The sequence below is a fragment of the Phoxinus phoxinus genome (genome assembly GCF_949152265.1).
Source record: "Phoxinus phoxinus genome assembly, chromosome: 5".
Lineage (NCBI taxonomy): Eukaryota > Metazoa > Chordata > Actinopteri > Cypriniformes > Leuciscidae > Phoxinus > Phoxinus phoxinus.
Genome location: NC_136880.1, coordinates 38,091,319 through 38,116,607, shown reverse-complemented (window position 1 = coordinate 38,116,607; position 25,289 = coordinate 38,091,319). Strand labels below are relative to the sequence as shown.

The window sequence follows — 25,289 nt, the reverse complement described above, 5'->3', positions numbered from 1 at the left end:
GGCCTGTCAGGACATCGAGTCCACAGGTTTCCGAACAAGAAAAAGGACGGTCCTATCTTCCGTGTTTGTGTGCGTTTTGTGCAGGGTAAGAGACGGCCTTCGCTTCTGCGTCTGCTTTTAGCGTTCAATAGACTGCATGATTATAATCCCGGCGATATGATGAGTTAACGTTACGGCGATATGTGCACACTGTCAGCTCCTTCATCGGGTCGCCCGGTCTGCCGTCAGCATGTGGGTCGGCCACCGGTGGGAAACATGACGGTCACGGATCCGTCAGAGATCACTTATTGTACATTTGTTTTACAAAATGTGCCTTGTTTATGAATTTAATTCATTAACGTATCCTCCATAAACTTGTAATGTCTTGCAAGTCTGCAGCCGACACTTATTATTATTATTATATAATATATTATGTTCATTTTCAATCTGTACTCTGAATTTTAATGTTTGTGTTGGCTGCTTCTACATATAAAGTTTTTATACAGTAAGAAAGTTGTGATTGTGATTATTTTTTTAATCATTATCACCAAGTGGGGCCATTCAAAACCTTTATAATGTCCCTCTTTCTCTGGAAACTGTCTCCTAATGGCTGACACACACATGCAGGTAAGGGTCTAAATACTAGCTTTGCTATTGCCTGACACATAATTACAATATTGTGATCTGAGCATAGTGTTATACATATTGTCGGCTAACGTGAATACATCTATAAGCTAACACTGTTCTCTAATCGAGACCCCTGCCCTGTTCTCCTCACACCACAGCTCAATGTGTCTCCTCTGACCGTTGTTTTGTCTAATCCTGACCTGTCTACTCTCTTGGCTTCATATCAGGCACATAATTATATGGCTGAGGTCCGTCATACGAGTAAACATTTAGGCTACAATTTCCACAGCGTCCGAACTGTCATTGCGATTCATTGCTTTCCTAATGTTTACTTTGACCGCGCTCCCCCATGCTACGTCACTTCCGGTTTGGCGGTTTTCAAATGCGGAAGTAAAATTTTCTCACAAAAATGACTCCAGAAGCCTAAATAGCGTTTTATAAGTATATGTTTATATTTAAATCTAGTTCCTACATTATTGTTCTATACATTGGCGCACTGGGTACTCTAACCTGCAATATGCCCTTTAACTGTTAAAGGTGCAGTAAGTGATTTCTGAGAAACACTGTTCATATTTAAAGTCAACCCAAACAAACGCATCCCTCCCTTTATTGCTCTGCCCCCAAAATGCACGAACACAGTGTATGTCTCTCTATCTTTGCTGAAGCAAAAAATAAAATAAATAAAGTGAAGATGATACACGAATGACAAGGAAGAACAAATATTAACATACAAGTATTCACAAACAAGAGTTCATTGTTGCCAGCAGCACACACTCAAAACCAATGTTATGGAGCAGAAATAACGCAACCTCTGTGTCCGTTTTCTGGTCTTCCCGGTTCGGTCTCTCCAGCACTGGAAAGCTTTTCTAATATTAAAGCGGGTCCTAAAGTTATTGCCTGATCATATCCCTTATTTTTCTAGTTATATTCCTCTGAGCTTTTGTCTTTTGCAATGTCTCTCAGCCATCTCTCTTCCTATTTCTTCAAATGTCCCTCTTGCTCACGCTCTCTCCTCCCCCATCATAAGTGTGGACACGCCCCCTACTTCTGATTGGCTACAAGTGTGTTGTGCTTCTCGATCAGATCCACTTTCAACAGTTATCAGAAATCGCTTACTGTACCTTTAAGACAGTGCTTTCTATTTCAGAATGAACGGTTGTAAAAGTTGAGTAATTAAACAAGTGGCTTAACCGGAATATAATTGTTTCCTGTTGAACATAGTTGTGCAATGCTTGTGCGCTCTTTTTAAAGAACAGTTGATGCCTATACTTGACCCATTTAAAAAAAAATCGATTTGAACATATACAGACGTTCATTTATATAAAAAAATCTCTACTTTTAAAATCTATAGGGTATTGACCTCAATAGTTTGTTTAACTTTGTGCAAAGTCTCTCTCTCTCTCTCTCTCTCTCTCTCTCTCTCTCTCTCTCTCTCTCTCTCTCTCTCTCTCACACACACACACACACACACACACACATAAATTCTCTCCTTGAGTCAATATGTCAAGGTCACATGTGTAAGTGGCTTCTGGAAGAATTTCACTGTCTAGACATTTACGCATCCTCATAGTTTACAGGTTCGCCGTAGATGGAACAGGTGTTCCATAGATATTCTATTACTAGAACACAAATGCATAGGCCTAAATAGGAATATGTTTTTGTCTGCGTTAAATGAGTGCGTACTTCCTTAATTACTGTAACTTGATCTGTTTTTCTATGTGCAGCAAGAACAATGGAAGACTATCGCGTTACATTTAGAGTAGCCTAGGCTGGATCTTCAGGGCTAGTAAATTGTTTTACAATAACTCTAGACTTGATGAAAGCAAAGTACGACTTCCTTGTCACTTCTGTAATCCTAACATAACATCGGGAGGCAATTGGTGTAAACCCGTCCAGATGAGACGTGATCCGCAGGTCTATTGCCTGACGCTGCTGTCAATCCCGTACGGGGCGGTGATGTTCAGCCTACCGGAGCGCGCGAGTTGCAGAAGCGCACGTCCGACACCGGAGGAGAAGTTGAGCGGCGGAGCCTTTTATCCTCTCCAGATTGCTTTGCGTTGCTCTTACTTCAACCGGGAATTAAAGGCATTACTCTGTTCGCAAAGACATCCGTGAAATAATGCCGGACAGTAGAAAGTTCATCGAGAACCTCTCTGGAGCAGGGAAGTCCATTGGCGTCTTGACGAGCGGTGGAGATGCTCAAGGTATTTATTTTCATTTAACAAAACCGAATAGGATGTCAAGTGCTTGTTTGGTCGACTGACATCACAGCGGCAGATTGACTTGTTTGCATTGATCTGATCACATATCCAGGCAAAACAACAGAACCAGTGCAACAGATGCTAACAGAGAGGCGCGGCAGTTCCGGCTTTAAAATTACGCTAAAATTACTTTATCAATACTTTTATAGCGATTGCGAAGTATGTATTCAGTCGTTAATGAGCCTACTAAAAAACGTATTTTAAAAATAGGATTGGAATATGTTTATAAATAGATTTAATAGTTTAGGGTCAAACACATGCTAGTTTAGATAATTGAATTAAATTAATGAACTTGCCTCGAGCGTCATGACAACGTAGGCTATATGTAAAATATTTATGACGCAGCATTTGTTATGTCATAGCCTACGTTTTATGCTGACATTTGCTTTGCTATACAGTTAGCCTGAATCATGAATGAATGAAAATTCATTAAAATTCGTTTACATATCTATGCCATCTATGTGTTTCCTGAGCATCGTTGTGCGCATCGCGTGTAATCTTTGTTATGTGTCATCACTCATCCTCATACATATGGTAAGAATGAGTGCGCGTCTACGTGATGACAGTCAAGTATTAGAGCGAGACTCCCATGATTCCGTGATCACGTGGGAAAAAACCGACGGCATCCCAAGCATGAGTGCGCGCGGGTTAAAACAAGCCTCGGATAATCATTTCCGTTCAATTCATGCATGCTCTGCTCTCTAAGCGAATCTCACTGTCAGTCGTTCATTGTTTTGCGCATGTTTAAGAGAGAACTAAAGAGGCCACGAGTTGTTTTGCTCTGTGATGCAATGTCTGACTCCCTTTATTAGCTACATCTCAGTTAGAAGAGACGATTGTATTCTCCACAGAAGCATCGTCTGTTTGTTTACTATTGAATGCGTGTGCACATTTCTTGCACCAGCCCCAAACAATAGTTTTATATTTACAGTATATACAAGAATTAATTATATAATGGAAGTTCCTAGGAAATGGGTGTATTTAAAGCACTACTACTTTTGACCCGTTTTACCTTGGTTCATATAGTGATAGCACTATGTTTCCTAGCAACGGTTTCCTGGCAGCAGCCCTCCCATCACTATGAGTTAGGCTGGACATAGCCTCAGGGGAATAGATGCTTAATTTAACTTGTCAGGTCACACAGCACTGTAGGAAACATACTGAGCAGAGCCTCCACCTTACATCCCTCTATTTGTGCCACAAATGATCTGGAGATCTTTGTTGATGGTTTAAAATGACTGATTTGATGCATCAGAATTTGTGAATGACCAGTGTTTTCTGTATTTCTTCATGTAGGTATGAATGCCGCTGTGAGGGCCGTGGTCAGAATGGGAATCTACGTAGGAGCAAAAGTTTATTTCGTCCATGAGGTGATTTTTCTTTTGATTCCCAAGATCTAAACTTCTATGAACCTATATTCCTATATATTTATATAGGACATTAACTGTTTAAAGACAACATGAAACGTAAGTTGAGATAGTCTTTACTTCCCTACTGTGACGTATATCTGAGTGAAATGGTGTCATGACAAATCGGGTCCTTCCTTGAAATCGGTTCTCTATCAGCAGGTAATGGTTATACTAAATACATACGAACGATGTTCATTTAAAATGGATATCTTAGCTACTATATAGTGCATAATTAAACAAATTGAACTCAATTTCAATACACTATTAATTAATTAATTAATAATAATTAAGTGAATAATTAAGTGATTAAGTGCCTATTAAGTGAATAATTGAACATCATTATATTCTTTTTATAATGGAAATATTTGGATATTTAACACGTGAACACATGAAAGATGATTGTGAATACATGTAGGGTAAGTTCAAATGCATCTTTTAACTAAGCTCAGGCTAATCAGATAACTGTATGCTATAGTACATAAGCTACTAATACAGACAATAATGGTCATTGTTAACATGATTTTGTAGGAATTGTAATCAGGCGCTATAGAGAGTATCTATTCAAATCAATTTGAGCCAATGGGATCGCTTGGGGTCCTAACAGAGACCCGATTTCGAGAGAGGACCTGATTTGTCACTGCAATGGCGTTTCGAACAAGAAAAAATGTAGGTCAGGGCTTGATTTTGTTCATAGGGAATTGATTGGATGGTTGCATGCTTGTGGTTTTCTATTGGTCGATCTCATGTGAGTGACAGATTGTCCCGCCCTCGTGCCAGTAAACACATTAGAGAAGAGAAGAGATGTTGCTACAAGAGGGAGGAAAGTTATTTTAATTAAAGATTACGAGGCCACATGAATATAAAAACATTATGTGCATGAATAAATCATTTATAATATTCTGCAATATTCCATTAATAAAGCTGTACATTTTGATTTCATGGTGACTTTAGCTATGCTGCGATGTAGAGGTTAAGGCTGAGGACGGGTTGCCAGAAGGTCGCTCCGATCAAGACACTAATAACCCTATGTAACCCCCCTGTAGTCATTTCATGTTGGCATCTATGACCTTTACTGTGCAGTGATAAATAAAGATTCTAGGATTCCAGCAAGCAGCATTGTTTATGTGGACAACAAAGGACATACATGAAAGCTTGTCACAGATAAAAGGTGGTGTCCATAAATAAATGTTTTTTTCCCTCAGGGCTACCAGGGCATGGTGGATGGAGGTGACAACATCAAAGAGGCATCATGGGAAAGTGTTTCCAGTATGTTACAAGTGGTAAGCAAACTTCCATATTATATTAAAAACTAAAAAAACACACAAAATTGAGCAAGCACACAAAAATAGAGGAGATACAGTGCAGGGAGGGGTGTTGCGTAGAGCTGCACAAAACTTTTCTTTTTTTTTTACAATAAATGATTCAGAAGGGAGAAACAGCATATTACTTTTTAATGTCGCATATAATTAATTATAATACTAGATAATAATATAATAAAGGAAATAATTTATTTATTTTTATTTAGCATATGCTTTTATTTAAAGCAACTTGCAAATGAGATCCATCAATATTTGCAGGAATGACGATTATGCTAGATTTTCATACAAGCTAGAGCAAAACTCAAATGCTGAAATGTAGAGGAAGAGATAAGATAGCTATATATTATAGAGAAAAAGATATATATATATTATATAGTATTATATAATATTTGTATATATCATTACAATTTTTGTTTTAATATTATAATTAAAAATAATTAATCTAATAATATAATCATTAATATTATTATATTCTATGTAAAACATATAAATGTAATACATGTTATAATATATATATATATATAATACTGTTTATATAACAATATATATAATAATATAATATATATATAATATGTATATATGTTATATAATGTTATATGTATATGTGATATGTAATGTAAAAAAAATTAAATGTCCAGATTTTCTGTATGCATCAAATACTGCTTGCAAGCAACACCTTCATTACCTTCCACTTCTAATGTGATGGATGATCCATAAGTAATATTATCTGTGATTTTTATGTGACAACACTAGTGTAGCCTATTTTCTTAATGTCACTGTATGTGTGCAGGGTGGCACTGTGATTGGCAGCGCCCGTTGTAAGGATTTTCGTTCCCACGAGGGACGTTTGCGTGCTGCTCTAAACCTGGTGGAGCGTGGCATCACTAACTTGTGTGTGATTGGTGGAGATGGCAGTTTGACCGGAGCCAATCTCTTCAGGGAGGAGTGGAGCGGACTGTTGGATGAGCTTGTCCAGTCAGGTACCAGAGTAGGAGGGGCTTATACATGGGATGAAGATTTGTCATTTCTAACTGTATTGAATAACATAAAACCTGTATATGTATCTATGATTTGTTTCTCTCTCCCAGGTCAAATCACTGAAGAGGCTTCCCAAACTCATTCTACGTTGCATATTGTTGGGATGGTTGGCTCGATAGACAATGATTTCTGTGGGACAGATATGACCATTGGCACTGACTCAGCACTGCACAGGATCATAGAAGTGGTGGACGCCATAATGACCACCGCACAAAGGTATATGCTAACAATTACAAAAAAAATCCAAGTTATTCCAATCAATTTAAATTTGTCAAACATTGCCCAACAGTAGGGCATGGCATGGTGGGATTTACATCATATTTTGACATAGGCAAAATCAATTTTTGGTCCCCCCAATACCCCTCACCCTGACTGCCCCCGGTAGCTTACACACATACTAAACTGTATATCGTCTCCGTTGGGCAGAAACCTCGTGTCCAAAATCGATACTATCAAGAAATGGGAAAAAACATTGACTTTTTAAAAAATAATTAAACAATGTTGTCAAAGTTCATATTGTGGCTTATCATAAACTTGATTATGTCATTATATTATTAACATTCTACCACAATCAAGCTCAATAGAGTTATGAGGTTTTTGACCAGTGGATGTCGGACATGCATGTTTTGTCCATCATTAGAACGGCAGCAAGTGCTTTGCGTTACGTTTTCATCAACTTACAAGTTATAAAGTTTACTCCTCAAAATCTTAATCAACTAAACAGTTCTTTATTTACCTTTTTGCATTGAAAACAACTAAAGACGGTTCAAACAGCATTGGGCACTTCAATCAGAGGCAGGTTTGAATGACAGTTTGAGGATCCAATGGAGTTGCGAGGTTTAGTTACAAGCTCTTTTTAATAGTTAATTGGTTAAATATTTGCAAAACCCACAGTTAGACGTAAAGGTGACCAATAGTAATGAATGAAAAAAAAAAAAAGATGAAATATGGAGATACGAGTTCTCTGAACAAAATGTGTTAAAGTGTTTCACCATTACAGTGAAATAATAATAATAAATCTTTATTTATCCTTATTGTAATTGCCCCCTCATCCCCCAAGGACGTGCGAGCATAGGCACATGCCTAGAATGTCTATCCATAAATCCGGCCCTGGCGCTAGCAATGCCAAGGTCATGGGTTTGATTCCCATGCATGAACTGATCAAATACCTTATACAAGTCACGGTGTCTGCCAAATGCATAAATGTAAATTTGGATTTTGACTATCAAATACATTAGATATAGTTTTTAACACTTTAAGCCTCTGATTAAAGATAAATTAAAGTTTTCTTTTTTTATATATTGTGTGTCTTTTAGCCATCAGAGGACCTTTGTGCTGGAGGTCATGGGTAGACACTGCGGGTAAGACCATAGACTTGAAACCCTCAAAAATAAATATGCGTTTATAATCAGCATTAAAGCGTGTGTGTATGTGTGTTAGGTATCTAGCATTAGTCAGTGCTCTTGCGTGTGGAGCTGACTGGGTGCTGATTCCAGAAATGCCTCCCAAAGATGGCTGGGAGGAACAGATGTGTCACAAACTATCAGAGGTAGTAACACTCCATACACAGAAACATACAGCCACACTCCAACCAACTAAAGCAGAGAGACTAACCTAACTACATTGTTCAGTAGCGTAAGTAACTAACAAGCTACCCTTTTACAGCAGTTGCTTGCAGTGTAGCCTGACCAAACATTACATCACTGGTTTTTAATGTTACATTATATTGTGCATGGAGCTTTGCAATCGAAAAAGCCGAGGAAATCATTTACATTTATTCATTCAGCATGTGCTTTTATCCAAAGCGACTTACATACAGTATAAGGAACATCACACGCAATTTGTCATCAGAGCCAACAATATTTGTGGAAATTTCAAGTGTGAGCTAGAATAGCACACAAGCTAAAGCTAAAGTAAAATGCCGAAATGTAGAGAAAGAGAGAACTATGTATTATATTGAATTAAGAGAATTATATTAGAGATAATAATATGAGAATGAGTATATATTATGTATTATTTTTTATGTATCCTTTTAAAAAATATAAATGTTTAAATAAATTATTTGAATAATTTATTTGAATGTATTCTCTAAATGCTTATGTACAGTATATATTACCATTAGAATAAATGTTAGAAAAATGTATATCATACATGGAGCTTTCATATAATATAATATTAATTGAGTAACACTGAATCCATTGAATCATCACTCAGTTGTGTTCCTGGAACTCTTTCATTGTTTTACATTGTCTTTTTGTAGAAAGAAGAAACATGTAATTAAATACTGTAATAAATACATTAGTGTTTTCTTGTTAGTTTAGCTTATTAATTTTGCAATATTTGTATTAATAGATTAAGTTTGATGCTGGCACTAATTGATCTATTGTTTTTGTGCCAGAAAAATGCTGAATCATATAATCTCAACTGATATTTAGATTATTTAATAGCTTATAGCTTTATACACACACACACACACACACACACACACACACACACACACACACACACACACACACACACACACACACACACACACACACACACACAGCTTGTTTCAGTCGTCCAGTGTTTGTCCTGCAGAGCCGTTCGCGAGGTTCTCGTCTCAATATAATCATAGTGGCTGAGGGAGCCACAGACAGAAATGGAAACCCCATCAGCTCTAATGAAGTGAAGGACGTGAGTATCTGCTCCCTCTTCTCACCAGCGTGTATGTATGTACGGATGTGTGTGTGCGTGCTTTTTTCCCCTTGTAGAATCGTGCTGATAAGAAACGGCTTAATATCATCATAGTAGCTGAGGGTGCAATAGACCATAACAACAAGCCCATAACCACAGACCTTATAAAGGACGTGAGTAATGCACCGCTACAGCACATTTATGAGCCTATAAACGACAGCTTTCCTTCTCTTACACTTAATGAACACAATACTTCAGAATCTATTTATTTTTTACTTTCTATGTTCTAATTTTGTTGCTGAAGTAATAACAAATGCATGTTTTGGATTTGAGTTTTGTCTTTATGTGTAAGTATCAACTGCGTGTGTTTCCATGTGATACTTCTCTTCATTTAGTACACTGATTGTAACAGTTTTGATCTGTGTGTTACTTATTTCTATGCCTTTAACTTAAGTCACACACATTTCTCTTATAACATGCATGTCTGTGGTTATGTTTGCTGCGCTTGCCTTCAGAATAAACCCCTTTAGAAATATTGCTTTGTTCATGCATGCGTGTTTTAATTCATGGTGGAGTTTTGAGCTTGGTTTCCATGTTCAGTCTGATATTAATAATAAATCCATCTACACTACCGTTCAAAAGATTTTTTTTTAATCAGCAAGGATGCATTAAATTGATCAAATGAAAAAAAAACAAAAACACTATTTCACTATTTTGCTGTTCTTTTGAACTTTCTAATCCTCAAAGAATCCTAAAATTTTAAGCAGCACAAACATATTAAGTTTTCAATATTAATAATAATGATAAGATGTTCCTTGAGCAGCAAATCAGCATAATAGAATGATTTCTGAAGGATCATGTGACTCTGACGACTGGAGTAATAATGCTTTAAAGCTTTGCATCACAGGAATAAATTACATTTGAAAATATATTAAGTCAGAAAACAAAACTGTTTTTAACTTTTATTAATATTTCACAATATACATTTTTTTAATGTGCTTTTGGTCCACTAAATGGTGATCATAAGAGACTTGTTTCAAAAACAAACAAAAAAAATCTTTTGAACAGGACTCTTCATGATCTTGCTGGATGTGTGTTTGAGTTGAAGTGAATATTGTGTTGACCCTCTACTGCAGCTGGTTGTGCGCTGTTTGGGGTTTGACACGCGGGTCACCATTTTGGGTCACGTCCAGAGAGGAGGAACACCCTCTGCCTTTGACCGCATTTTGGTATGGTCTTGACTGTATTTTATTGAATTAGACAAAACACTCTTTAGCATGTTGTACTCTCTATCACACAGTTCTCTATCTCTCCTCTGTTCCTCCGTAGGCGAGTCGTATGGGAGTGGAAGCCGTGTTGGCCCTGTTAGAAGCGTCCCCTGGCACTCCAGCGTGTGTGGTGTCTCTGTGTGGGAACCAGGCTGTCAGGGTGCCTCTGATGGAGTGTGTTCAGATGGTGAGAAAGAAACTTCACTAATGACAGACCTTTGGGTTTTAAAGTTTATGGCAATGTTTATTAAACCTGGGAGCTTTGGTCTAGCAGTTCAAATGCAAGTTCCTGTTTTCTGTCGTCTTCCCAAAATCTGTATCAGTAAAATGTGTTAGATTTAATTGCATTTTTATTTCTGATAAATATATATATATTTTATAACAGAGTTATACTTTATTGCTGCATATAGACAACGTGGTCCATATAAACTCTATTAACAGCCAATCCTGAATCTCAATTTAGTTCAATCAAAATAGTATTTGCTTGGTAGTTTGATGCTCTGTTTTGGGAGTTGTCAGTTTGATAGTTTGTCATACTACAGACGCAGGAGGTCCAGAAGGCCATGGATGAAAAGAGATTTGAAGAAGCCGTAAAGCTGCGTGGCAGGTAAAACACAAAAATCATAATTTTATTCTACAGAGCAGATGTCAATGGTAAAAATATTAATATCCGTGTATGCACGTTTTATCACAACATGAAATGTCTGAATGGCTTTTAGATCCTTTTACTCTTTTTTTTTTTTTTGTATTTTAGAAGTTTTGAAAACAACCTGAATACCTACAAACTCTTGTCTCACCGCAAATTTGATACTGAACTTCCAAATGTAAGTCAGTCATAAAGCGAACAAGACATAATGTATATTTTGCACAACATGTTTGGTCTGATTGAGCCACTTTCTGTGATACTGAAAGCTCAATGTTTATTATTTTGTGTGGATGAGGATGGAATGCAGGAAGGCCATTGTCATGTATGTACTGTACATGGAACATAGAATAGAATAGAATATAGAATATAGAATAGTCAATGCTTTGTCTCCTGATTAGGTTTCTGAACATTTCCATCTATTTTTAAGTCTAAAATACACTATATACAGGGGTGCACATAACTGGTGTGCATGCGTGGTAAAAAATAAACGATGCACAGCAGAACACTTTTTTTTTTTTTACAATTCTCTATCTGAATATAGTTTAAAATGTAACGTATTCTTGTGACGGCAAAGCTGAATTTTCAGCATCATTACTCCAGTGTCACATGATCCTTCAGAAATCATTCTAATATGCTGATTTGATGCTCAAGAAACATTTATTATTATTAGTATTATCATCAGTGTTTAAACATACAATTTCAAGATTCTTTGTTGAATATAAAGTTCAAAAGAACAGCGTTTATTTCAAATCGTTTGTAACATTATAAATGTCTTTACTGTCACTTTTGATCAATTTAATGCATCCGTGCTGAATAAAAGTGTTAATTTCTCTTAAAAAAGATTAGTTGTTTGAGAGTACATGGAGACTGTCATCTCGGTCAGTTGAAATCACATTGACATGAGGCTTCCACAGATTTAACAAAACTGCACTCTATAAAATACAATAGATTCAAAGGTAGTAGCATAGACAATAACAATAGCACATTTGATCCTGAACGTGAAGAAAGTTAAATCAGAGGCACATGACCACAGACCACATGTACATAGATTACAGAGCTTTTTTGAGCGATTTACTCACAAATGCAGCTTAATCTAGGATTTTGTTCTGTTGTTTCTTGTTGTATATCAGATAAGACTTAACAGTGTATTGTTCTATAAACATTTCTGCATGTCTTATGCAGTCTATGTAATAGCAGGAGGCAGATACTTTGAGCTCATCTCACTCATTTTGAGAAGAAGGCCTGACTTCTTATTGGTTATATAAACCTTCCTTTTAAATGGTTTTGTGTTTCATTATGTGTATGGTGTGTGATATGCTCTCTTCTCCTCACTAGAGTTCATTTAATGTGGCCGTATTGAATGTCGGCGCTCCTGCAGCTGGCATGAATGCAGCCGTGCGCTCGGCCATCAGGGTCGGGATCACAGAAGGCCACACTATGTTTGCTGTTAGTGACGGATTCGAGGGCTTCTATAAGGGACAGGTAACGCAACACAAACTAACAGACCTTTATGTATAATTGGTGTTTCTTTAAATATGGACACTTTTTTATGTTGATGATTTTTAGAACTTTTCAAAAGCTTTTTATGTAGATATTTCATTGTTTTCATTTTCTCACGGAGCCAGACTTTAAAAAATGTTAAAAACATTATCGAACTTTCTTTTATCAAAATTTCTATAATCTAAACAGACTTTTAAAATTTCAAAAGGTAAATTATTTATACACAATGTTTTACAAATATAACATTTTTGTGGCATTATTTTCATCACAACCAACACTTTTTTAAACATAGTGTACAACGTTACCAAAGTATTGGTAAAGATAATATTTTATTATTAGTCTCTGAAACTGTGAGACTGCATATAGACGTGTGTATATGAATCAGTCCCGTGCCAAATGAGATAAACAGTCATGATTACAGTAAGCCCATTATTCCCTCCCACAATCCTCTGCTGCATTGTGCTCAGTGCCATATATAACCTAGTGTAGCATTACAGATCCACTTTATACTGCTAGCCTCATTCAGAGGAAATGGTGCTAATGCTGTGTGGATGTTTTCTCGTTTGTTTTTTGCCCAAGTATCCCTTAAACGTGATTGGATATGTTTCTTGTGTTAATGGTTTATATCTAGGATGTATATTATGAGAAAGAAAAACAACATATTAAACTCCAGTGATCATACTTTTCAGCATAGCAGTTTATAAAGAGACAACAATTTAAAACTCAAGCAAAAGTTCATGATCCCATATTTTCTTTAATGTGTTCTGCAGATAAAAGAAGTGGGGTGGGGTGATGTTGGGGGCTGGACAGGCCAGGGCGGGTCCCTGCTAGGCACAAAAAGGTAAGAATATATTTCTAAGGGCCCGTTGTCAGTGAAAAAGACACTAATTTGCCTTTATGCACTGAATAAGATGCTTTCTTATATCCTGAAATATATTTTTCAGAACTCTCCCAGCAAAACACATTGGTAAAATTGCAGAACAAATGAGCATTCACAACATCAATGCTTTACTGGTTATTGGAGGATTTGAGGTATGTAATGTAATATTTACAGTATTTGTCTACATTTATGTACACATTTTGCTGTGTATTAATAAGTAAAATAACATTTTGATTCTAATACTTTCTTGCTATTCAATATGATCACATGCAATTGTGTCTTTTTTTGTCATAAAAGTGCAGTAAGAATTTCTGAGAAACGCTGTTGATATTTGAAATCACAAAAACAAACACACTGCTTCCCAAAAGGATCACATCCCTATCTTGATAGCCCCACCCCCAAATTCACAAACACCCTATGCAACACAGACATTTCCCCCCTAATGAGTGGACACGCCCCTTACTGCTGATTGGCTACACGTGCGTTTTGGTGCTCGGTCCGAAACAGCGTTTCGTTTCTCAGAATTCGCTTACTGCACCTTTAAATGATGTCATGATGATATGTTTTATAGTATTTATTACAAATAGTTATTTACAGATGAGAAACAGTAATTTACAGTGTTTTTTCTATTGCTACCAGATATTAATTAGTTTGTAACAAAATAACATTTAATTGATCTACTGAGGCACAACATTTATTTGTTTTGAGATTATATTGTTATTTTAGCAATACATATCTTATAGTATAATAAATTGATTAAAATCATCATATCATATACTATAGTTAAAAAAAATTTGGGGTCAGTGAGATTTTTCATTAGGAAATAAATTAAAATGCATAATTTATTTTTAATATTTTTTATTTGTAATTATTTATAATACAAAAATAATATTTATATATTTTTATTAATATTTATTAATATCACTGTTTTTACTGTTTGTAAATCAAATATATGCAGCCTTGGTGAGCATGAGAGAGTTCTCTCAAAAACATAAAAAAATCTTACCAACCCCAAACTTTTGAACAAAAGATATGCAATTGTCAATGCAATAAATGACTGAAGATACTGAACTATTTACTCACGACAATCTGATAACATGCAGTATTGTTGCAAAAAGGCTTTTCATTAATATGGACACATTTAGTCTTTTTTTCTGATCTTTATAATATCATATCGAAAAGACAGTAAGAGTTATAATTGTGTTTCATCTGTCATTTCACAATCGTACTGTAAAACTTTTACATAAATACTTCCAGTCTCTTCATACCTTCATAGTAAAAGTGGGCATGGCTCCCTTCCCCGTCTTAATATTACCCATAATTCTAGCCAGTGACCCGTAAGTCTTGCTCTGACCGCAGGCATATTTGGGGTTGATGGAGCTGCAAGAAGCTCGTTCCAAACACCCAGAGCTTTGTGTTCCCATGGTGATGGTCCCGGCCACTGTGTCCAACAATATCCCCGGCTCAGATCTGAGCATCGGGGCAGACACGGCCCTCAACGCCATCACGGATGTAAGACGTCACACACTCGTGTCACAGAGTGTGTGTGTGTGTGTAGGGGGGGCATGTATATCTGTTTGTCAAGAGCACTGTCAGAAAGATACGCTGAAAGGTCATGGCTGATGATGACCAACCTCCCTGTCAGGAAGCACACAGGTCATACTCGAGATACTTGAAGGATAAATTACATTTTGTAAATATCGGCAGTAAGCCTAGATCATTTTGGATTTTAGATGCAAATGTCGACCTGATGCAGAACATAAAAAGCGCGAGAGAGCTATATTTGGTGGAATAAGGCAGATTTATATGCATTAAGGTGAGGGAAAGTTATGTTTTTTTCAGTTTAGGTAGAGCTATTTAACGGTGTGTTTGGCAGAATTTGGTAGAACTGTGCTTGGTATAGGATGATGTAGGATTAAGTATGTTTACATTTACAGTTACAATCAAGCTTTTGTGGGTTTTGGGTAGACAAGCTACAGTTTTATCTGACTTATTACACACGCTTAAAAATAAAGGTTCTTTATTGGCATCTATGGTTCCACGAAGAGCCGTAACAACCAGAGACATTTAAGGGGATGAGATGTTGCCAAACTGTCCCCCAAATATTCTTGATGCTAATCTGCTGCACTAATCTGCTGTCTCTGTGGTCTAACAGTGCTTATCAGTGCTAAAAATATTGAGATGGCCAATCAAATCAAAGAATGAATCTGCAAGTCACACATTTAATTAAACGTGAAATTTCAAAAACTGAAATTGTAATTTATTGTAAAACATACTTCGAAAATCATGTTTGTATTTACAACTTTGAAAAATATTTTTTTACAGTGTATAGTTTAATTTAATATGTGATATTTAAACCGAATTACTTTAGTCCGACTGAAGTGGAACTTTTAAAGTGCATGTAAACACACTTACAGTGCTCTGGGTTGAGGTCTGGTTAGTATCATGAAGTAGAGCTGCATTTGTTGGGGTGGGATATTGCTGATGATGGGCTGAGGTTGGTGGTCACTGCGGCCTGACTGAATCAGCGTGTCTGGAGACCAACGCATGTGGTCACACAGCACAACCTGTCACCCAGTCCTGCATCTGACTCTATAACTGTGTGTTTGTGGTGTGTGTTTATATTGCAGGCCTGGTCCAACAAAGTAGCACAATCATAATGAGATCCAAAATTGCAAAAAAAATTGCATTTTATGTTTGATTATAATGCATGTGCTGCCAAAAATGATCTAAAAGTTTTCCATTCGGTTTGATTTATAAATATAACTGTATTTATATACACTGTGAGATGAAGAATAATATACTTATTAATCTCGTACCTAATTTGAACTCAGTTCTGCTGTTTTTAAAAAATGAATTAAAATAATAATATAAATAGGCTATAATATAAATATAATATAAATACTTCTGAACAAATGAACAAATTAATGTCCTGAGACTAAGTATTCGGAATTGAGTTAAAAAGCATTTGACCGTGAATAACATCACTAACAAATAAAACCATTTGGTGGACAAAAATCAATAAAGATTTTTTCTTTAATTTTAATGGGTAAACTTTCATTTATATACTATGTATGTTGTGGAATAAGCTTTTATTTAGTGTTTCATCAATAACAAATAATTACATGCACTTAAAATACTCTTAATCACTGATGCTAATGGATTAATGAAATATTTCAGTAGAAAAAAAGATATTTTTTTAATTTTAATAAGTTAAAATTTAATGATTATGGACACCATTCCCTGCTAACAAAAATATGTTCTAAGAACATTTTGGTAATGTTCCCATTTAGTTAAGAAAGCGTTATTTTTGAATGTTCTCGGAACTTTCCAGACGTAATTTTGGAAAATATATATGTTTTCTTGGTTATGCCAATGGTAAGAAAACATTCAATTTTTATCATTCTTCAAACGTTACTTTTGAATGTTCTCCGAACATTCTGAAACAAGTATTAACATTTAAAAAATGTTTATGCTTTTGCGATATGCAATGTATATGCTTTTGTGCTAACGTTTTGATAACATTATTAAAAACCACATAACTTTGAGCGAATATTCTATTAATTAACATTACTGGAATAACATTGTCAGAACGTTAGCTAAAGTTCTCATGCATTGTTAGCTGGGTTTTGTGGCACGCTGCCAATTTCATGCATTCATTTTTCAGTTTAAATTCATACTGCATATGCTGTCCACAGACATTAAGTTGTACAAATCAAATCAAATAGTGCAACTAACTGCATGCTGTTTTGGGCCTGGCCTGATGTCTTGTGTGTTTCTGTCTGCATGTGTGTGTTAAGGTCTGGTTGTGCTGCTGTTTAGTCTGGTTGTGCAGTCGGTCACACTTTGTTTATTGTGAGGTTCCCTGCTTTCTAAATAACTTGCCTCAGTCACCATTTAGCCAACGCCATGCCCACGTCACGAGGATCTGGTGGTCAACTTTCGACCTATAGTCGTCTTGAGCAGACAGGAAACACCTTTTCCCTCTCAAAACAGTCAGAAAGGACGTCCTGTTTAGTGTACACACTAGTGAGAGAGTAAGTGAGCAATCGTCCTAATGCATGTGCACTGCTGCAGGCCTTTGAGAGTTTGCTGCAGCTGGTGGATGCCCGCAGCAGTTATGAGGAGTTCTGTGTGCCCATGTGCATGCTGCCCGCCACCATCAGTAATAATGTAGCCGGCACTGACTTCAGCATTGGCGCTGACACTTCCCTCAATGCTATAGTGGAGGTAAGACACACCATCCTCGCCCGGAAAGCCAGATGTTACCATGTCGATTAGTACAGCGGAAATAAAAAGATTTTGTCAGACTGTATCTTTGGGTGCACTAAGTCATTCTAAATAATGTAAGACTGAGACAAAAAAACAAACCATAACATTCTTGGATTTTATACTGACACCTACTGTGTGGATTCAGCATCACACGCAAGAAAATGCTTTTGGTTATAAGTACCATTGTTGAACTTCCTCTTTCGCATGCATGATTAATTTATTCCAAGAGGAAGTGTACAATAATTGGGTTTAACAAAATAACAGGTGTGTTCGACTTCATGTGGCGCTGCGCAGACCGATCGGCATCTGACTTGAAGCACTGCATGCAGAATTGCGGATTAGAAATTGTGTCCGACTTGAGACAGCATCGTTGTGACATGTGGCATCAAAGTACCGCGAGAGTGATTGGAAAGCAGCATGTCCAGAGCGGCTGCATAAGCTCTGATGACGACAGCGAGTTGACACACAAACCCGCCTCCCCTCACTCATTATTCTGTTGTAGTCACAGAATATCGATATACTTGAATATTGTTGCTGTTATGGGCTTGAATTACAGCGTGAGATTGCGTGTATTGCGCATAATTTCCCTTATTCCCGTAGATTTTGTGCTTACACCCAAAGTGCGCGCACATAAGCCACCTCATATTAAATTGAGTTATTTTTCGCTGCTTACTGCGCTTAACAGTCTTATTAACAGTCAAATACACACAAAATAATGTCAAAATGCCGGTCTTGGTCAGTTATGTTTTAAGAGAGCGTAAACAGTTGAGAAAGAAAACACGTGTAACAGAATAATGGATACATGTGTCAGGTCTTAAAGTGACAGAAAATTATTATTAGCGAATTATTAGATAATATCATCTAGATGGCAGTAGTTCCCCATGGTATCTATCAAAATTGTGGCTTGTAACTTTGGAAAACCACTAGCCACAGTGGCTGCAAAAAAAGTAAATGTCAAGCCCTTAATGTAACCTTAATGTTATATTGTGTCATGTTTATCAAAATAACATGGATAAAAAATATATACCCACTTTATTGATATTTAAATAGTATAGGCTTATGTTGAACTTTATTCTTGTACAGATGGGGCTGTATTAAGCAGTACATGAAAAGTGTTTCTGTTGCTTCATGAAGTCAAGCGACGATTTGCCGATCGGTCTGCGCAGCGCCACATGAAGTCGAACACACCTAAAGTGAGTATAGTATTCGGCTGGTCATGTGATCTCAATATTGTTTTTAGGTACAATAAAAAAACACTAATATATGTATTAGACAAAAAAAACACTTTAAATGGATTTGTAAAATATATTTTTAAAGTGGAAAATAACAATTAGTGTACCTTCATGATTTTATGATTTTACCTGGGAGATATAATAAATATATATTTTAAAATATATTATTACAAGAATATAATTGCATGTGAGTTATATAAAAAATATATATTTTGTATATATATATATTTTTAAATAAAAATATAATTTTTCAGGTGGAAAAAACTATTTAGTGCCCTTTAACAATTTTACGATCATGTCTGGAAGTCACGAGAAACGCATACAGAATGTTTTTCCAGGTTTCATTTAATTGTTTAGATATCTGCCCGTGAGATATTAGGCTTTAGATGTGGGATACATTATCTGTGGTTATATAACACACTGAACTGTGTTTGTCCACCACAGGAACAGATTTATATGCTGATCTGAAAGTTTGTATATTTTTCCCGAGTTGCATGGTAAACATGGATCCTCACAAAAAGCACATATTTTAGTTGGAACCACATGCATGTTCTCTATTGTTGTGAACTATATTGTGTCTCGTGCTTGCATGTGATGTCTTGCATACAGGTCCAAAATTAACACTCAACAAGTGCCAACTGAGTTTTACATTATACATGGACAAAGTGTAAATGGAGAACGTGTATAATTAAAAAACTTAACTCTAATAAAGTACTAAATAATTCAATTGTAATAGGCACAAAATATATATTTTTAATGAAAAATAATACACAGAACAATTTTATATTAATGTTTATAATTTTTTCAATACATATTTAAAATAAATAAATAAATGGCCAGTTGATTTTGGACCGTGCTTCAGTAGGCTACTTGTGTTATACTTGAATGCATCTCTAATATCTCGTATGTCTGACTTTATGGTTATGTGTCAGAACCGTAGTCCGTTAATGAAGTGTGTGTGTATGCGTAACGGATAGGTTTCATTCTTAAACCATTACGATGTGTGTGTTAGACGTGTGATCGCATAAAGCAGTCCGCCAGCGGGACCAAGCGCCGCGTGTTCATCATTGAGACGATGGGCGGTTACTGTGGTTATCTGGCGACGGTGGGGGGGCTGGCGGCCGGAGCCGATGCAGCCTACATCTATGAAGAGCCGTTTGACATCCGAGACCTACAGGTGAGAGACACACTTCTGTCCATATTCACTGAAATGTATTATCTGAAAATAATATTTCAAATATACACCTATGCTACACCTGCAGTGTAACTATAGAATGGATAAGGTGATTACAGTGTTCTCTCCTTCCCTGTCCTCTGTCTGCTCTGTCCCATGCGCAGGGAAGAATATTTAGCAGTGTGTACTATTTAAAGAAATAGAGAGAGAGAGAGAGAGAGAGAGAGAGAGAGAGAGAGAGAGAGCGTCATGCTGAGTTTTTATGAGTGCTCTATTTTTCAGTCTAACGTCGAACATTTAACTGAGAAGATGAAGACTAGCATCCAGAGAGGTTTAGTGCTCAGGTATGATCTATACACACAGCATTTATACACTACACTGATTTCATTCAGCTCTGTGTCATGTAGATCTGAACGTGTAGAAGGAGTGAGGGGTGATTGTATGTGTGTGTGTTTTACAGGAATGAGAACAGCAGTGAGAACTACACAACGGACTTCATCTACCAGCTGTACACTGAAGAGGGCAAAGGAGTCTTTGACTGCAGGAAGAACGTCCTGGGACACATGCAGCAGGTACACACACACACACACACACACACACACACACACACACACACACACACACACACACACACACACACACACACACACACACACACACACACACACACACACACACACACACACACACACACACACACACACACACACACACACACACACACACACACACACACACACACACACACACACACACACACACACACACACACACACACACACACACACTTGAACATGATCTTGTTGATTTGCCACGTTATGATGTCCTGTAGGGTGGTGCTCCTTCGCCGTTCGACAGGAACTTTGGCACCAAGATCGCTGCTAAAGCCACGCAGTGGATCTCCAAGAAGCTCAAAGAGTATTACAGAGAAGGTAAAGAGAAATCACTCCTGTGAAGATGCAGTCTGGGATTGTGTGTGTGAACTCAGACTCTCGTCTGAAGGTAAAGCTGCTACAGAAAACGTACATATTCACACAGCTGCAGGAAATGACACGCTGATGCTCTCAGAACTCATTTCTGCTCCAGATACATTTATGTAATTATACAGAATTATCTTGATTAACTGAGAGGATAATGCAATTGTTGAGCACAATTAAATTAAGTTTAGTAAATTAACATCAGTGCCATGTGTTTGTCATACTCGAATTGAATTGAACAACAATAATGAATTGTAATAATAATACATTGCTATTGATAAAATAATGAATGTAGCTTTTTTTAATTTGAAGCAAAAATATTATAATAAAATGTTATACACATAAATTACATATATTTTATTATAAATCAAATGCATCATTAAATATATATATATATATATATTAACAGACACATTTTGATCTTAAAAGCATGTTCGTAATTTTTAAGATTTACAATGAACTAAGATTATTAAAAGTGGTAGAAATGTTGTTCATTGTTAATTTTTAACAAATGTAGTTTAACAAAGGGATAGTTCACTCAAAAATGTTTAAATTCTCCCCCCATTTGGAACTCATTCATCACTTTGGAAAACAAATTAAGATATTTTTAATGAAGAGAGCCTATTTACAACTACACAACTACCACTTTGACACTTCAAAATGTCGATTGTAAAACGCGGTTGATTTATATACATAAAAAAGATCTTTATTTGTGTTCTGAAGATGAACGGAAGTCTTATGGGTTTGAAACGATATGAGGGTGAGTAATTACCGTAATGACAGAATTTGTATTTTTGGGTGAACTATCGCTTTAACTAATGTTAAGAAATTAAAACTTTTGCAAAGTGTTACAGAATATATACAAATATAAAATTGTTCAGTCTTGACCGCATAGATTTTCATGATATGTCATGGTGTTGAGTTATTTTCTTTTCCTCTTTACTGCTTTCCTCGGTTGGCTCAGATGAAGGTAAATGATTTGCATCTCAAAAATACATAGTTTTAATTGACTATTATGCTTGTAACTCTCGCTGGTGATTTTGAACTGCTTGTGGACCGTGTGCAATACCATGTTTTTGTGTATTCGGCAGGACGTGTGTTCGCGAACACAGAGGATTCTGCGTGTCTGTTGGGGATGCGGCGCAGAGCTCTGGTTTTCCAGCCCGTCGTACAACTGAAGGATGAGACTGATTTCGTGTAAGACCACAAACACACTTAACCAAGCTGATACTAATATCCTAATGATGTCATAATATTTGTTTCCAAGGCAACTCTTAAAGGATTTTATTATGTAGCATTGTACTTTTTCCTCAGAAGTCCATGTGTAATGTTAAGGTTCTTGCTCCAAAAAAAATAAATCATAATTTAGTCTGACTTGACATTATCTCGCTGACCTTTAGAATTAAAAAGGCTGTTGGATACTGTGCGTTTAAGACTTCTAAATACTGAACAGACATGCACATGTAAACAGGGCGATGATATGTTAATGTTATGTTTTCTGCTTAATTTTAATAAATGATCTGGGGGACTTTAGAGTAGTGATGGGAGAAATTAGACCAGTTTAAAACCAGTATTTTTCACAAAATTATTCACTGTTTCATTAAACTAAGAATAGCATGTGTTGTTTAATGTTTGATGATAGCGTTATTTTACATGTGCGTTAGCAATCTTCTATCACTGGTTTCTGCTACTAGTTTTTGGATACAGAGATTCTGTACTCTTTCAGAAGAGGCGTAATAGCGCCCCCTACCATATACTGGTAATAGTTAAAAAATTGATTACTGGAAAATTCCGTCAATGGCGTGGAAAGAGTTCATTCTTTTTAAAGGGGTCATGACATGGATTTTTATTATCTTATAACATTATAAGCAAACCTCAAGGAACATAAATAAATAATAAAACAAATAAAGTATAGATATGTGTGTAAAATTCGCAGGCCTCATTCTGACTCTGTGTCTGAAACGATCTGTTTTAACACTTTCCCCACCATTGATGGAATTTTTTCAGCTTTCCTATTATGTAACTTCTGAAAGAGTACTGAATCTCCCGATCAAAACATCCAAAAAAAAAAGAAAGAAGCAAAAACAAGCGGTATCATGTGTTAGCAGATGCATATGTAAAATAACGCGATCAACCTTAAACAGCATATAAATCAAAACTGCCTAATGTTACTGAATGAAATGCTCTTTTTTATTAACTTACCCACATTCAAGTGTTGATAAAAAAAAGAATGCATGAAGCTAGAATAAAACTGTTTTTTGTTTTTAAGCAGGGGTTCTGTTATTTCTTCTGATATATTGCATGTTCAGATACACATACAATACAATAAAATATTCTGGGGGCAATGAAACTTTGGTGAAAAATAAAATAAGAATGCTGACACTGACTGGCAACTTTTTTCAAAAACGCAGACGTGTTAAAGTGTTAAAGCTCCTTTAAGGCTTGTCAGAAAACAGCCCGTTTAAAAAAAAACATTATCCATATAAAACCCGACTTTTGGACTTGATTTAAAACATGCTTTGTTTATAGGGAGGACATTTATAGTCTGAAACTTGCAGGATGTTTTAATGGCACAAATACCTTTTATATGTCAAAAGATCAAGGCAACTTTGATTTTATTCTCATGTCATGACTCAGACTTGGCCTTTGACCTGATGATACTTTTCATTTCCAGTCACAGGATCCCGAAGGAACAGTGGTGGCTCAGGCTGCGTCCACTCATGAAGATTCTGGCCAAGTACAAAACCAGCTACGACGTGTCCGATGCGGGTCAGCTCGAACACATCGTCCGTCCCAGAGCTAAAGACAGCTCTGCTATTTAAAATCAGCACAAGTAAAACCTAGTTGTCTTGCCAGTATAAATGTGATTCCATAGCAGATCTGTAGCAAACGGTCTTGACCTGAACACATACTCATATACAGTACAGTCCATGTAAAGCAGTTCACATTAAAGCGTGACCATAGACACACAGCCACAAAATCCTTAAATGTTCTAGATCAGTACTGTTTGACAATCCATATGCTTAAGTGGTTAGCTTATCCCTTAAATGGGGCCAAGTGGTATATTTTGTTAATATGCAGGATTTCCATATTTATATTTATTCTAATAGAGCTTATTTTCATTGATTGAATGAACGATCCAGCTCCACTGGCTTGTAGTGACGTAATCCCACATCTGCACCTTGTTTTAGTTGAAATGGAGTCTTCCTAATGAAGCTGCTATGCTATGGCACACTTTGTACCAAAGCAGATGTTGTGTTAGTGTGTTTGTCACGACATGTGTGTGTATATGCTTCTAATGCTGCAAAAACTCCCTTTAGAATGTAAAAGGTGTGGCCTGTCATTTAATTTATTTGAGCAGTTGGTCACAGTCCATATTAAAACATTTAACCCTCTGGTGCTGCGTGGTGGTCAAAATGACATATTTTAGTTTGATTATGTTCTTTAATATTTTGTATTTTTGGGGGATTTTATGGTACTAAATTATATTTCTGCAATAGCTATCTATGATCCATTTATTACCCGATTACACTTTTTCAGTGTAGACCTAAAAATTAAATTTCCAACTTACTCTCATAATTCTTGAATGCTTTGGAGCACAGACTTGAATTTGTTCTTTTAAAGTAGACAGATTATTGCTGAAGTGAAAAAAGTGAAACTAAAAAGTTATAGAAGTTTAAGTCTATTATGAAAAATGCATATAAATACTTATTTTTAAATTTAACAAAATATATTTTCAAAAAAAAATTAATCTAAAGTTGTGTGCCAAATTTGAGCTTGATATCGCAAAAAAATTTAGCTTTCACTAAGATTTTTTTTGGGCGCAGTACCAAAAGTTTCCACTAGATAAAATGATCCTCCCATTCATTGCCTCCCATTTTTTCTGGACCATTTAACCTTTATAAATCATGTCCATGATTTTTGTTGTGTGTTCACATAGCAAGTGCCAAAACCTTTGCCAAGTTTCGTACCATTACGATTAAAAAACAAAAATTTTTTTACTTTTTTTTTTTTTATAGAAAAAGTTTTCC

At 36.2% G+C, this 25,289-nt stretch overlaps 1 protein-coding gene across 6 annotated transcripts; it reads left to right on the top strand.

Annotated features, from left to right (window-relative positions):
• The first annotated feature begins 2,551 nt into the window (after window positions 1-2,551).
• pfkpb (phosphofructokinase, platelet b) lies at window positions 2,552-24,996 on the top strand. 6 transcript variants are annotated; one of them, XM_079614377.1, is made up of 23 exons: window positions 2,552-2,810; window positions 4,164-4,237; window positions 5,479-5,556; window positions 6,386-6,575; window positions 6,684-6,849; window positions 7,950-7,994; window positions 8,074-8,182; window positions 9,387-9,482; window positions 10,446-10,538; window positions 10,639-10,764; window positions 11,120-11,184; window positions 11,332-11,401; window positions 12,559-12,705; window positions 13,494-13,564; window positions 13,668-13,755; window positions 14,963-15,115; window positions 17,681-17,833; window positions 20,120-20,284; window positions 20,564-20,625; window positions 20,742-20,853; window positions 21,114-21,213; window positions 22,350-22,455; window positions 23,933-24,996. In XM_079614377.1, the coding sequence occupies exons 1-23, from the start codon at window positions 2,726-2,728 to the stop codon at window positions 24,078-24,080; spliced, it is 2,502 nt and encodes an 833-aa protein (XP_079470503.1). In that variant the 5' UTR covers window positions 2,552-2,725; the 3' UTR covers window positions 24,081-24,996. The 6 variants fall into 6 exon arrangements, with proteins under 6 accessions (XP_079470503.1, XP_079470506.1, XP_079470505.1 ...); XM_079614378.1 differs by lacking the exon at window positions 9,387-9,482 and adding an exon at window positions 9,214-9,309 and having other exon boundaries at window positions 2,559-2,810; XM_079614380.1 differs by lacking the exon at window positions 14,963-15,115.
• Window positions 24,997-25,289: the final 293 nt, after the last annotated feature.

Excerpts from the sequence above, each read along its gene's own strand:
- pfkpb (XM_079614377.1), top strand. The coding sequence starts at position 2,726 with ATGCCGGACAGTAGAAAGTTCATCGAGAACCTCTCTGGAGCAGGGAAG. Across the intron at positions 12,706-13,493 it reads AGGGCTTCTATAAGGGACAG|ATAAAAGAAGTGGGGTGGGG; the intron begins GTAACGCAACAC and ends TGTGTTCTGCAG. Across the intron at positions 17,834-20,119 it reads CCCTCAATGCTATAGTGGAG|ACGTGTGATCGCATAAAGCA; the intron begins GTAAGACACACC and ends TGTGTGTGTTAG.